The 15,561-nt window shown below is 43.8% G+C and overlaps 1 protein-coding gene across 1 annotated transcript in view; it reads left to right on the top strand.

Annotated features, from left to right (window-relative positions):
* The window catches only part of LOC133486917 (anosmin-1), a 62,633-nt gene that overhangs the window by 11,033 nt on the left and 36,039 nt on the right, over positions 1-15,561 (top strand). Inside the window, exon 2 of the mRNA XM_061792766.1 lies at positions 149-196. Coding sequence (XP_061648750.1) covers positions 149-196 — 48 coding nt within the window. The remainder of the gene's footprint in view (positions 1-148; positions 197-15,561) is intronic.

Here is a 15,561-nt window from a genome sequence, read left to right on the forward strand (position 1 = left end):
ATTTGAAATTTAGAAAACTAGAATCCGTTTCGTCCCTGACCCTCTATTAGGGCAACCGCACCTTGAAGAATGTGTTAATATTGTGACTGCATTTTAATCTTTTAATAACTCCATGCAGTGTGATGACAGGTACTACTTTTCTCCACAGAACAACGGATCCTTGGTGTGGTGCCAGAATCACAAGCAGTGCTCCAAGGTAATGTGGTTACACTCCTGTCATGAACGCGACGCGTGCGTGCCTCATTATCTTGGGGGGGATAATACAACCTAAAGTGCAGGAGTCACGACAGGACTAGTTTAGTCATGCCTGCAGGAATTGCTCCCAGACATGTTAATGAAAAAAAAAAATCTAATACAAATCAAGATCATAATTCAGACTTGAAATGATTCAAAAGAGAGTTAACATGGGTTTTTTTTCGGGTTCTTGTTCTTCGGAATGTGGATAAGAATGCATTGTGCTTCCCAGGCCGCCACATTCCCCCCACCCGCAGGGCTTGTTTGTGTTTCTTGCCCTCGTCCCAAAGAAGTCTGATATAAAGCCGCTGCTGACAGCTCGCCTGAAAAGATGGCGCTGACAGGCCCGTTTGGATCTGTTGACAGGGCCCTCGGAGATGTTTTGAGCGAGAATACTAAGAACGCCACGCCAGCACAGCGTGGTCCAATTTATGAAACGTGAACAATGCCCACTTGAGCTGTCAGAGCCGCTCATCTCCTCGCACAGCGTGAAAGCAGAATTCAATGCTGTTTGGCCTGAGTGGAAAATAAACACATTAGCTGAGGAGAGTTTTGTCCTTCTCTTCGGTTTTGCTACACCATAAATGCGCATCAATACAAATACATGTCCGCTGAGCGGGGTGTATAAAATATACGCGGTGAGAACACAATGAAACAGAACACCCTTCAACATGTTATTACGCGAATGTAGTAGTCAACCATCCGTTTTCTATACTGCTCGTCCTCATTAGGGTGGCGGGAGGGCTTGCCACAAATATCACTGAAACATAGCCTGCAACACAAGGCGTTTCAGTTTTGCTGTCTCTCAGTCCGAACACAAGGGGCAGTATGTTAAAGGAGTACATGGATAAGGGACGAAGAAGAAAGTCGAGTCCAGTTGGTTGAGTTACGGGGTACGAAAACAGATGTACAGTATTGGCAACAGTAAGCGTATTGGTGCGTCCCTAGATTCCACTGTTGTATGCTTGAATAGTTTCCCAAACACACTCCCCAAGAGTGCTACACATTTTAAGCCATATTATTTTCATTCATAAATAAAACATTTCTCAAAATTAACTACAGTCTATTTTTTTTTTTTGGGGGGGGGGGGGGTAAAAAATCATAATAAATTCTTGTACAAATAAGCATTTTGCATCGTCACATTACACGCGGTATGCGGTAGACCCAAAGTCGTTGAGTATACTGAATGATTTCATTTTCCTTAAACAAATTTCCCTCTAACCCTCAGTGGCGTCTCTCCAGAGCGTGCATGCCGAGAAACTCAATAAATGATGCTAATGAAGTGAAAATGCAGGGAAAGGCGCAGTGGCCGGCATGCTTACGTACTTAAACATGGCCTCACAGCAGGTGACCGTGTTGTTCGCAGTCCGTGTCTCGGAGCAACTTTCTTCCCAAAATCAACGTTGGAATCACCTGAGGAGGAAAAAGTACTCACACGCCGTGCTGAAGAAGAAACAAACAAACAAAAAAAAAGTAGAAGTGCTGATTACATTTAAAAAAAAAAAAAAAAAAAAAAAATGTAACAAGATGTTACATGTTGCGTGGTTTTGTTGAAGATGGAGTTGTCCCAATGCGATCACGTGACTGGAAATCGGGGCTGATTGTTACGTCGATGTTCATTGTTTGAAGTGGAGTTAAGCGCTCTCGTTTTTGTTTTCCTCTGATAAGTTGTACTGTAAGAAATGGATTCTTTGTCCACTTAAGAGCTTTATTTTGCGGGTGCACTACCTAGAATTTCTGATATTGTATTTTTTTAATTTATTATTTAAGGCGGGACAGTAAATGACAGTAAATGGAATTTGTTTGCATCATTACTTTGTGCCGGACTGCTGATATGCTATAAGATTTTGTTGACTTAGTTTGAACCACTGCCGCACTAGGTTATATGTAGCCATAAAAAAAAGGGATCCTATTGAGATACCTTTGTTCAAATAAATAAAGATGAAGACTTTGGAGACAATATCTCTCTTTTTTTCTTCTTAGTGCATCGCTGAGGTATCGGCTCAGGACTCGGTATCAGCAGATACTCAAAATCGAGTGAGACTCGGCGTGTAAAGAAATTGGATCAGGACATCACTATTTTAAAAGCTCACTAGCGTAGACCTTAATTAATCAAAACAACATGTCCCCATAGCTTTGCTATGGTTGTGAAATGAGTAATTTAAAAAATCGTTCTTGGTGCCGACATCATCAAACAAATAAGGCCATGGATGGGGAATATCTTGCTTCTCCGAATCTGTTGTTGTCGTCGTTAATCCTCCCTGGTTGACGGTCCTCCCTGTCTCTGCTGTCCCCGTTTATTCCCACCTTATAAGACCCCAAGACCTCAATCAATCAAAACCTCAACCATGGTTGACTTAGCCTCTGTGTTTACATCTCCTTTTACGTTGTGCCGACATCCGCGGACATTGAAAAAAACCCAAAAAAAACTAACATTTTGAGAGTAAACAGTACAAAAAGTACATGTCTGTTTCCAAATATATAGGGAGTACAAGTAAAACGTTGTCTGAAAAGTAAACAGCTGAAAAAGCTACAAAAACTTTACGTCCCACCACTGTGAATTACAAATGAGACTTTGCTCGAGTGGTGCTATTGTGCTTTCGTCGTGTACGTACTGTATGCCGCGTACACATCGTGCGCATTACCTAGTGTGGCGTGTCACGCCCGTAAACTGTCCTCATCGGTGGCTAAAATGGTAATTTAGCGAAGAAAAGCATGTTGCCTGACAGCCTCTTCAACAAATAATGGTCTTTTATTGCCTAAATCCTGCTGTGACCCCTCGAGTGCCCTTAAAGTTTACACTTAACGGCCAACCTCCTCGGCGCAGTCAAGACGCTCGATTCTCTGCTTTCCACTCCCATGGCCAATATCGACTGTTGGCACTCTGCATTCCCTCGTCATTCGGCAGTTTTGTTTTTGAAAGGGCTTTTTTTTTTTTTATTGGAAGCTGCTAAATCCAAAGCGCGGCGAACGTTGCACAAAACGAAGCGACGATCCCAATACTTTTCACGGCTTTGTATATAGCCTGTGACTGCGTCTCAAACAAGCAAGTGCTCTACAAATGCTGGTTTAATGGGTTTAATTGCATCCTGGGCCCATCAGGATACAAGCCAGGACTTCATTCAAGGCCAGGAGTCAATATTTGTTAGCAAACAGGAGCACACTTGAGGGAACTCCAGTGCGCATGAGGGCCTGTGCGCTAACAATCGTGACAAATGCGGTACAGTGGCTCCCCGTGAATAGCGCCGTAGTCGCTGATTAGCCTCTCCACTTCATGAAGAGCGCCCTGTCAAACAGAGTGGACAAAGGCCGGTGGCTCCCCTCGGAGGGGGGTTGGGGGAGGGGTGGGGGGTGGGGGGCACAAGGCCTGTCCGGCCAACAGCCACCACAGAGGGGAAGCAAATGTAGACAAAGACACGGTGACCTCCCCGCTCCATCTGTCTGTCTTTTAGCAACTCCGAGCCTCTCGTTTCCACGCGGCTCCACAAAGTCATCACGTTTCAACCTCGCATGCGGTGTCCGAGCGAGCCGAAGGTTTCCCTTTTATCATGCTAATTTTCCTTCTGTGCAAAGCGGGGCGAGGTGGCGTTCGGGCTCTTTTATCGTGTCGTCACAGCGCACCACCAAGTCTATTGAGCGAGGAGGCCAAAGTTCTTTCTGGCAGCTATTGTCTCCTCCAACTGTTTCCAGACAACCAAAAACTTGGAGGTCTCCGGGGCACCAAGTTGAATGTTAGACTCCACGTCCATCTCGCCCTCTCTAATAGCATCGTATGCAGGGTCACAAAGAGCTGCAGCTCGTTCCGGTTGACGTTGGCAACAGGTTTAGGGCAGCGTATATGCAAGTGGTCCCCAACCCTCTTTTGCTCAGTAACACACAATACATGACATGCTTTTTAACTTACACATTTGAATCATATGCAACTATATGACACGACGATAAGCTCCGTTTTTCAATTCAAATACGTTTGCACATTTTGCTGGATGAACAGACTTGCAGGGCAGCGCGGAGTAGCGGTTCCACAGTTTCCTCACGGTCCAAAGGTTCTGGTTTTGAATGTCGTCTTGCGCCCGATATTGAGCTGTTTAAATAAACCACCAAAAGGACACAGTTTTTACCTGTTTTTAATTTAAAGCGCTTGGCCCAAGGTTGCCGAATCCTCCGCCAAAGTAATGTGTATTTTTAAAAGCACACGTCCGATTCAGCTTCCACTTCTTTTCCTGAGGAAGTCGGGGTCGTCAAAGCTGTATTTGTCTTATATAAAGAATATATTTGACATTTTCATAACAAAAAGGTGGCATGCTGGTTCTCCGGCGAGACTGGCCTCTCTGTGAGTTATACTGTGTCGCCATGAAGAGAATTAAAAGATCCTTTGGTTTTTAACCTTGAGTTGTGGGATGATGACTTTACCGTACTTGCATTTTATTTACAAAGAGTCCGCAGAGGGGGGAAAGCTTAAGAAGAGAACATTGTCTGCTCTCAGTTTTCAGGGATATGTCAAAGTTCCACTTTTTTTACCAAAGATTCCCATCCCCATTTACAAATAAGAAGCCTTCACATGCATCCAACAGCATGCTATGTTAGATTTCGGAGGATTTAGTACAAAATTTGTAGAAAATTGACATTTTTCCATTATTATTATTCATTTTCTATATTAGGACTACCCGAAGTGATCTAAAATAATGATAAGAGCTCACTTTTCTTTTGTGGGAAAATCTAGACTTTTTTTTGTGTACCTTGTCCACCATGTTTGTGAAGCGTGGTCTCACCACTTTTTGGGGTTCATCATTAAAGCATTTTGAGCTCAGCAGTGTGTAACTTTTTCCCCCCTTCCAATTTCCTGCTCAACTCCCGTGAGAACATCTTTGGGAGCGCTTAAAATTGAACAACAGTCTTTGGAATGCTACTGTGTCTCATTCAGGACGTGTCTCTCAAAGCCCACCATAGTCCCAACCCCCATGTGTTCTCACGGCAAAATAAATAGCTTGAACTTCCCCATTGAGTGTCTTGTGAGGAGCAGAGTCTTCAATTATTCTTGACCGAGGGACGTCGTAGCCTCTAAGAAGGAAGCACCCCTCGCAGCTCGGAAAGCGAGACGTTTGTGTGGTCGGCTCGTCTCTGGCGGGCCGGTCGTATATCCCGCGACACGCTGCGAAGGTGTGATAAAGTGGCCGCTTAAACGGACTTTAAAGCACCTTTTGGCTCTCTCGCCTCGCCGTGTCGACACCTCCGAGGGCCGTCTGGACCGGGGAGCCGCCTGACGAAGCGGCGGCCAATCAGACAACATTTTCCCTTGTTTTTATGATCAGCGGGTAAATGCTGATGGTGGAGTTTGTTCTCCTTTAAGGCTGGATTTATACGGCATGGTTCAAGTGAAACAATTCGGATTTTCTTGCGCTCAAGTGGCACAATTGGGATATACGTTATGGCAGAAATCTGCTCTCTTCAGACTGGATTTAGATCATCAATGTGAATGGGAAGTCATCAAAGTACCCCGATTAGTGGCACATAAACACCCGTGCCTGCCCAAACAACACAAATAAACAAAATAAATATAGCAACTATATCCCTGAATGCCATAGGAATCTTTTATTCTTTAAACTTTTCAACCTAAATATTCAAATTTTCTCAGTTTTGCCGGTTTGGGTTTAGCACCACGTTTGACGTATGAAAACCTTGATCCATTGTCGGTAGCTATAAAAGCGATTCACAAGTCATGTGACTAATGCAGGGTTGACACATTTATGTGATACGTCGCAGTCATCAGAGCTTTTAATTGGCTCAAAGGTAAGGAGAAGCAATTGGTTAAATGTTTGTTATATTGGCACGCCAGTCCCTGACAAACTGTGGAGGATTAAATGTGGTCTAAATGTGCTACATTAGAGGTATGTCCTTCATTCCATGGAAAATAATAGCTGACGGCAGCCAGTGGAGTAATGTGGAGGTTACCCTCATTTAAATCAATGTGGGGAAGAGTCAGCGCAGGCCAACTCATCATTATGCGACGTTTACTATTTGTGCTCATTACAGTATGTGTAATTTGTGTAAACACAGCTATATTGGAATTGGTCCACTTAAAATGTACAGGGAAACAGAAAACAAATTGGATATAGGCATTCAATCGGAATTGGGCGCTTTACACATGCATTGTGAATCCAGCCTCAGATTCATTTGTGTGTGTTATCGTGTGTGGGTGGGTGAGCAGAGGAGTGTAAAGTAGGGCTGGTCAGTCCCAGCAGGAAGGAGCTGATCTGGACATGGTTGTTAAGTTTCATTGGCCAAAGGGGGGGTCGCTTCATTGGCTGCTATCTGTGGAGCTCATTATTCACATGGTGGGTGGCAGAAAGCGGAAACCCCCCACGGGAAAGAAAAGAAAACCCCCCCCCCAAAAAAAACGCAAAGACGAGGCCACAGGAGAGGAGGTGAAAAGGCTGCGGCACGGTCAAATCGCACATCTGAAAGTGGACCAAAACAACACGCTTGTGTCTTTACAGACCCCACTGAGCTCATCAACCGTTGGCAGATTACCCGATCCCTCATATTTTCCACGTCTAAAGGGATTGAATTCCCTTGTGGGATTATTACAATGAAATCCTCTTTTGAACCTGTCGCTGAGACAATCTGCTGTCATCCGAGTATTTATTCATCTTCGGAGGATGAATACCGACACACATGACGCCTGTCTTCCTGGACCAGGTTCCTGTTTTTGGGCCACAGATTCCTCTTCAATAACAAAAATATGATTTCCTCCTGCTTGGTTTGTTAATATTTTGCCATTGAAGCGGCGACGTCGATGGTCACGTTCGCCGTAGTGAAGATTAGATCGTAAGGGTCTTAAAGCTGATGTGCTTAGCAGATGCGGGCTCATCGATTTATCCCAGCTGCTGCATCGCCGAGCTGAGTGTGTGTTTATGAGATGCTTTCAGGGTCATGGAAAACCACAATCCGTGTGTGTGTGTGTGTGTGTCAAAGACCCTTGACTTGAGGTTGACTGTCGCAGGAGATTGAATTATTAACCCCCGTTCTTCGCTGCTTTCGCTTAAGCCCCCATTCTCAGCTTTGCCAGTACAATAAAGCGGAATACACAGGGTTTTTTAAAAATGTGAACAAAATCTGACGTCTTACTACTTTTTTTTTAGTGTGTGTGGTATACTTGTGAGGACCAACGCAGCACGCCACACATAACGATATCGCCATCGACAATCGCGAGTCTCCGCCCTCCCCAACCAAATGTCTGTCGTAGTACCAAAACCTACCTGTGAGAGGCAGCATGGTGCCACAGGGTATCCGGACTGCTAGAAAATATGAAGAACATGGTATAGTACAGTTCCGTAATCCCTCTCACATTCGCATTTCACTAATCAGGAATTCACTTATTTGCATCTTTCTTCCACGTTTTTTTCCCCAATGAAACGGACTCCCATTCATTTGTTGAAAAACTCACCTATTTATGTTTTCTTTGTGCACTTTAGAAACGCCCAAATATTCCACAATATTGCCGCCAAAGTCATCTAGACAGGAATTAGTGTCGAGGAACTATGTCGAAGTGATACATCTTGACACAGCCTACACAGTAATCCCGGTTCACTGTAAACTCATTCAACTATTTACGTTTTTTCCCCCTTTCTACGGAACCTATACTCGACTATTATACATATACTGTACTGTTCACAGTTTTTGTGCACTTTCTGAAACACCGTAACATGCCACCAGACGCCACCAAAACCCTGCCTATGTTAACGAAATAAGTTGAAGCGATGAATCTCGACTGAGAGACAAGCTTTGTATGTTGGGGAGGAGCTAAGTTTAGCCTGGGTTGTGAGTGGAAGTGAGTCTTCAGCACATGTGCATGGACATGCACACTTTCAGCATTTTTTTTTTTTTTAAATAATAAAATCTTTAAACCATTCACATTTAATGATAATGTTGTAAAAGTAGTTTAAAATGATGTCAAGCTGTTTTGGTGTCACAGCTTTTGTTATGTTTATGCTTATTTTTAGGGGAGGCGTCAATTACTTTTTTGTCACTATTCACAGCAAAATGCTCAAATTAGGCCCGATTATTGGTATGCGCGTGCACCCCGCTTAAAATGAAACGGTCTTAACTTTTTCGCAAATGGAATGCGTCGAACGGCTCGGACAAGGATCCTGACAATATGAGCAGCCACTTCTGCCAGGAGCTGAACTCGGGAGGACAAGTAGGATTAGTGGATTCCAAGTGTTTCTGCGATGCGAATAAACAAATGGAGATAGTGATGGAATGTGTCTGCAGCGTGGGATTAGACTACCCCCACACCCTCCCTACTTCCAGCAGCGTTCCATGTCTTCTTACATGCTGTTGCCCAGACCGAAGCCTCAGGCCTCGTTTCGTTTTAGATGATGGAGGACGGGGTGACAGTCAGTCTAGTTCAACTTTTCCCATCAGGGGATGCAACGGCGGGTCGTGTTTCTAACCGGCATGATTTGTATGTCTCTGTTTTTATGCATGACACAACATTCCAATTTATCTGGACTTCGGATTGTCACTGGAGATCTCCGGGGTAATGATGCATTTGGCTGGAGCCGTACCCACGCTATTAACAGTTACTTAAAATAATATTTCCATCCATCCCTCCATTTGCTGCATCGCTTACTGTTCAGGGTCAAGAGGACCTGGCGCCTACCCCAGCACACTTCGTACAAAATGCAGACTACACCTTGGACTAGTCGCCAGCCAATCACAAGGCACATATAGACGAAGAACTATTCACACTCATATTAACACCTAGCTATAGTCCTAACATGCATGTTTTTGGAATGTGGGAGGGACCAAGAGAAAACGGTCAACATACAAACAAAATTGAGAGTAAATGGATAGTGCCTCCACTGGTTGCAACCAAGTACTGCACTCCAATCAGTTCCAGACAATCGAGCAGTATTCTTCGCTATCAATTAAACTGATGATTATTATAACCATTCCAATATCTAACAGTGTCAATCAAATAGAGCTCATTACATCCTCCAAGCACAAATCACTCAGGAAGAGGATGTTTCGATGAGGTTTGACAACTTTTCTGTAGACATTCCAAAAAGAAAAAGCATTGGTGCAGATGGAGGAATTAACTTTGACTGTTACATTATGGTTGCTTTGGGAAGCAACCCACCAAATCCAGAAGGTGGAGTTGCGGTGAAGCTGCTTTGCGTGGCCGTTTACGTTTCCAGTTTGCATTATCACCACCAGCAGGACTGATGTACAACAGCCCGGGCCAACGTGATTAAACTAAAACAGAGCCAGGCCCTGTAATGTAGCACCAGTGACCTCGAATCTAACAAACGCTCTTCTGCATGAACAGATACTCCACATCCACTTCAAAATCTTGTCGAAATTCTTGTGATAAGAGTCGAAGCTGCTCTACTTTCCTCCCACGCTCAGTCCCTGTAGGCGCAATAGCTATTATGTCCATTCAGTGTATCTTGTTTGCCATCTGCTCAATTCTCAGTGGCTGCCATGACAGTGATGCATTTATTTGGTCCTCTGCCGTGGATGGAGGCAGTTCATTATCGACGCTTTGGACAGTTTCAATAAATGGCCCCGGGCCAGAAGGAAGTCTTCCGCGTGATCGTTTTCATCCCTCGCTCCCATGCATCTATCATGGCAATGTTTTTCGAGAGCGTAAATCACGCGTCGATGGCAGATCTGACACGGTTCTCCTGACGAGCAGCGTAAAACAGGCTTTGGAGTTCCCATGCCAAACACCCAGTGGCCTCCTTATCAGCAATCTGATCTCATGGGATTGATTCGTACTGTTGAGTCTAATTATCACGAAACGTAAACTGAGCTCGGAGCGAGGTGATAAGCCGGGCTCTCGTTACGGCCACTGGATGTGGGCTCTTGTCGCCAGGCTGACGATAACGCTGCGAGATGGCTGTAAGAGGAGTCGCCCTGGAGGTGTGCGGGTGAAACTTCAGAGTGGTGAAATATTAAGTGGCGGACAAAGCGGCGGTGGGTCCGAGCTGTGTGGGCTTTCTTGCTCATAAATAAGGCAGGCACCTCTGATTGTGGGCCGAATGTATAATTCATGCACTGTCCCACCTCTTCTTGTCCTCCTCAAGTTCTGCCTCAGCCTCTCTGTTGTCTGCCCCCTCCATGGCATGCCAATTAAAACTGAAAGCAACGACAAACGGGCACAAACGGGCTTTCAACGCAAATTCCCGAAATGATGATCACATTTTGACGCCATGCTCGCCCACCTTTAGCGACGCCAATTTGTCTATTATATCAGCTTCCCAGTGGGGCTCATTTGGGCAAATTCCATAGTAGGAGTTCATCATCAAAGTCCAAGCCTCGGAATTCAACCAAAAGGTTTGCTTCAAACCAAGATGGACGACCTCCTGTTCAATTCCGGGCGTGGGTGCTTGAGACTTCTTCGTCTGTCTTGTTATGATGGACACGTCTACCAAATTTCGTGTCAATTGTTGAAACTTGTGTTGGGGGCTAACTTTTTTTTCTCCAAACATTTTGTGTAATATTCAAAATGGTCATAAAACTCATGCTCCACCCACATTAGATGGCATGGACAATAAACAAACAAAAAAATAGCTTCACAATTTAGCGTCTACAATACCTACTTTTGAATTTCCTAGTAGGAGTTTGTGCCCTGGAATTCCCCCCAAATGGCAGTTTCAAACCAAAATGGCTGACTTCCTGTTCAATTTTGGGCATGGGTCCTAGAGACTTTTTCATGTGTCCTGTTATAATATACATGACCACCCAATGTTGTGTCCATGAATGAAACTGGTGTTAAGGTTCCTCACAATCATCATCAAAATTTGACATCATACTCTGTTTGCATTAGACAGCGCAGTTTTCTGGCATGTTGAGGCGATTCATTCGTCAGAATAATAATAATAAACACATCAATTCCTAGTGCTGGGGCCCCAATTAAAGCCATCCTCGAAATTATGTCTGCAACACCACCTGAAAACACCACCCAGCGCAAAACAGCATTTTGAGGAACAAGATATTTACGAGCATGCAACTGTTGTGTAAACACCGCAGAGTTATGACACTGTCAAAATTTACTGCAAACATTCCTGGAATCGCTTGTAAATCACTCGGCAATTTGGAGTAAATGCTTTTAGTCATCATGAGGAAATTGGAAGCAGCCTCAATGTGAATTCATTTATTAAACCTAATTATCTACATCTAGTATTGCTTGTGAGCAATAAAGAAGGCCTCCTTTTCGATACGTGATTGGGATCTGTTTTAGACACATTTCCATACAATCTGGACATATCTACCTGAACATTTTAGCCCTTCGTGAACAAGATATATTAGGAAAAAAAGGTTCTACATTTCCTTGATTGGAAATGGCTAAAATGAACAACCCTTTATGTTTTTTTCGACGCGTGGGAGAATTTTTCCAAGAATGCTCCGAACCCTCGTATCTATGCTAGCATACTAGCAGTCATGCGTCCATTTTGCCACAATCAATAACCAATCCACACATCGACCAATTGATAATGATTCCCATCCCATTCTCTTATATTGTCAATCAAAATTGGGCACAATGATCTCCCCCACGGCACACGCGGAAGGCTTGTTTTGCTTTCCATAGGTAAAATGAAGCAATGTCATAACCAATATCCATGTAGCTTTCCTAATGTGCAGTGCATGGCAAAGAAATCAAAATAAATATGTTTTTCTGTAGATTAAGGAACTTGTCATATTTTTAAAGATACAAACCACTTGCATTGTTGCTCAAGTGGGACACTGACCAAACAGATCCAGTGGCCGGAGATAATTTTGATGAATAGTGTAATAATTGTAATAAATCTTAATGTGCATGATATAGCACAGTACTATACTGTAGTGCCTAGCACGTCCACCTCAAAGTCAGGGGATCTGGAATCTCAGTGTGGAGTTTACATGTTCTCTCCACGAAACCCCGGTTGCATCTCCAAACATGTTTCTTCGGTTAAGTGTAGACGCAAAACGGTCCATAGGTGTGAATGTGAGTGTGAATAGTTATTTGTCCATATTTGCCCCGCAATTGGCTGGCCTCCGGTCCAGGTTTTACTCAGCCTCTCGCCCAAAGTCAGCCGGGTTAAGCTCCTGTATAAGTGCTGCATAAATATGATGGCAGAATTTTTTGATAAAGCCCATGTATTGGATGTGGGGAGTACCGAGTGAAGTGTCCAGAGCTGGAAAATCAATTTTCCTTTTCGACCGAGTGAGGCTTTTCCAGATCGAGTTGCAAAGTCACATCTCAGGTCTGTTAATCATTTTTAGCCTAGGTGAGCTTAACACTGGCCATAAACACACAGACACACGCACACGCATACACACAACACACACACACACCTGCGCAGAGTGGAAAGTGCTGCTATCTCAGGACCTTGAACATCACGTAAGTTTGAGGAAATGGTGTCTAGACGTTATAACACAGCGATATCGCCTCGCTGATTTACTCTCTCGCCTAAAAAACTCCTTTGAAACTTGACGGCACTCCAGAGAGACATTGCGGGAACACCTCCGCTAGCGTGCCGTTTTAAACTCATGCACGTCTTCGAGAACACTTGCCGCTCGATACATTTCGGTCTGGTTTAACTGCAGCGAGCGTAAAAGATTTCAGGGCATTTTTTTTTTTTTTTTTAGCCGCAAAAACGGCAAGCTGACATTTCAGTTGGAAATGGAGACTGACTCGTGTAAAGGCGGCTTGAAGCGCGCCATGCGGCCTCTTGAGTGTGAAAGAGAAACAGTAAAACCACCGAGTGTGGCTTCTCTCGGCGAGAAATGGAACAAGTGACTGGCAGGCTGAGATTGCAGCTGCACTGCTGAAGCACAACTAATTCCTTCTCTAATTCGCTTTAACATTCGTTCAATCTGCACGTCGCAAATTGGACGCACTCTCCCAGCGGCTTGGTTATTTTGCTTGTATTGTTAGAACAAGGCAAACATTCATTTCGGGGGGAAAAGTGCTAACAAAGGCAAAATTGTGACTGCCAAAATGGTAACACAATGCTGCAAACTATGTCATCAGTCGTGAAGGTTTTCCATCAACTGTGAACAACTTCTTTCAGTGAGTGTCACCAGAACATGTGTGTAACATATCCAAAGCATGGTGCGACTTGCCATAGGGTCCAAAAAAAAAAAAAAAAAAAAAAAAGATTCTGCAGCTGGCGAGGGAAAAGGCTTTGGCCGTGACTCTGAAAGATATATCACATGATAGAAAATGTGCTCGCAAAAGCAACACAAGCCTGCGGTTGTCAAATGTATCGTTTTCTGGAGCGACGCTTGGAAACATTCATTTTCTCGACACGAGCTTAATGCAGTTGGAAGGATGAAACCGGGTGAGAAAGATGAGTTTTTAAAACGGGATTACAGCGGACGTGGCCTGAGAGTGTGATTGAATGGCGGGTTTGGGGGTGTTGTGGTGGGTGGGGAATGAGGGATGTATCGTCTCAGTGACAGCCAAATAAAAAAGAAATACAGTCAGGAGTGACTGCAGGCCACTGGCTCCTGGATGGGTCAATAGTGTGAAAAGTGCCCGGGCAGTAGAAAATAGCCCTAACTCAGTGGGGTTAAAGGTGAGATTTACAATTTCTGGGATCAACACAAAGCGACGCGACACATCCGAGGGGTGACGTGACCTCGGCAAACGCACCTTGGAAATGTCAGCCAAGCTTGAAACTGGATCATTAATAGTTAGGTGGACGTTGAGCTAAAGGCCAGATCCCATTTTCCTGATTTTAACTGTGGATTCAGTCTCAAAGTGTTTGCTGTCAAAAGTACGACATGATGTCATCCAAGGGAAGTTGAGCTACATTCATGCAGACCTCTGCTGTGGCAGAACACTGCCAGGCAGCGTGAGTCAACACTGCAATGGAAAGAGGAGTTCAGAACAGTCAAGAGAGTGATTCTCCCATCCCATTAAAAGCAATTTTTAAAAGAAATAATTGATCGATTAAATGGTTGAGGATTACAAGGAAGGGATTTGGGGGGGGCCAACATTAGATATTAAGATACTATAGACAGATACTGTTTTAAAATGGTGATTTTATTTATTAAGGGGGAAAAAAACTATTCAAAGTTATCTGACCCGGTGTGAAAAAATAATGGCTCACAAAACCTAACAACTGGTTGGGCCATCCTCAGCAGCAACAATTGAAATCAAGCATTTTCTACAACTGGAAATTAGTCTTTCACATCTCAGTGGGTATATTTTGGCCCACTCTTCCTTACAGAATTGTTTGAATTCAGCAACACTGTAAGGGTTTTCGAGAATGAATGGACTTTTGAAGGTCACGCAACTGCATTTTAATCATTCAAATCTGAACTATGACAAGCCCCCTCCAAAACCTTCATTTTGTTTTTGTAAGCCATTCAAAAGTTGACCTGCTGGTCTGTTTTGGATCATTATCCTGCTGCAGAACCCAATTGTGCTTCAGCTTGAAGTCACAAACTGATGGCCGAACATTCTCTTTCAGGATTTTCTGTTAAAGAGCAGAATTCATGGTTCCATCAATCACATCAAGTTGTCCAGGTCCTGAAGGAGAAAAGCAGCCCAAGACCATCACACTACAACGACCATTTTTGACTGTTGGTGTGATGTTCTTTTTCTGTGCTACATTTACACCAGATGTGACAAGACACACACCTTCCAAAAAGCTCAACTTTCATCTTGTCAGTCCATATAATATTCTCCCAAAACTCTTGGGAATCATTCAGATGTTTTTTTGCAAAAGCGAGACAAGCCTTTGTTATTTTTGGGCATCAGTGGTTTTCGCCTTTCGCCATGGATGCCATTTTTGCCCATTCTTTTCCCTATTGTTGTGTCATGAACACTGACCTTAACTGAGCCAAGGGAGGCCTGCAGTTCTTTAGAAGTTGTCCCGAGCTCCTTTATGGCCTCCTGTTGGGGTAATCTTTGTAGACCGGCCACTCCTGCCAAGGTTCACCACTGTTCCATGTTTTCTCGATGTAAGGATTATGGCTCTCCAGATGTATCGCTGGAATCCTAAAGCTTTAGAAATGGCTTTTGTAACCCATTCCAGACTGACAGATGTCAATTACTTTATGTCTCAACTGTTCTGGAATTTCTTTGGATCGTGCCATTTTGTTGCAGCTTTTTTAGATCTTTTGTCAGACTTGATTTTGCCGGGACAGATTTCTTGATTGAACAGGTCTGAATTTAATCAGGCTTGGGTGTGATCAGTGAAAATTAAACAAAAATTGTAATTCGCCACACTTAATTCATGATTTAACAAGGGGGTAATTACATTTTTACACAGGGCCAGGTAACTGAATATTTTTTTCCCCTTAATAAATGAAATCACCATTTAAAAA

The sequence above is a fragment of the Phyllopteryx taeniolatus genome, chromosome 12, assembly GCF_024500385.1.
Source record: "Phyllopteryx taeniolatus isolate TA_2022b chromosome 12, UOR_Ptae_1.2, whole genome shotgun sequence".
Lineage (NCBI taxonomy): Eukaryota > Metazoa > Chordata > Actinopteri > Syngnathiformes > Syngnathidae > Phyllopteryx > Phyllopteryx taeniolatus.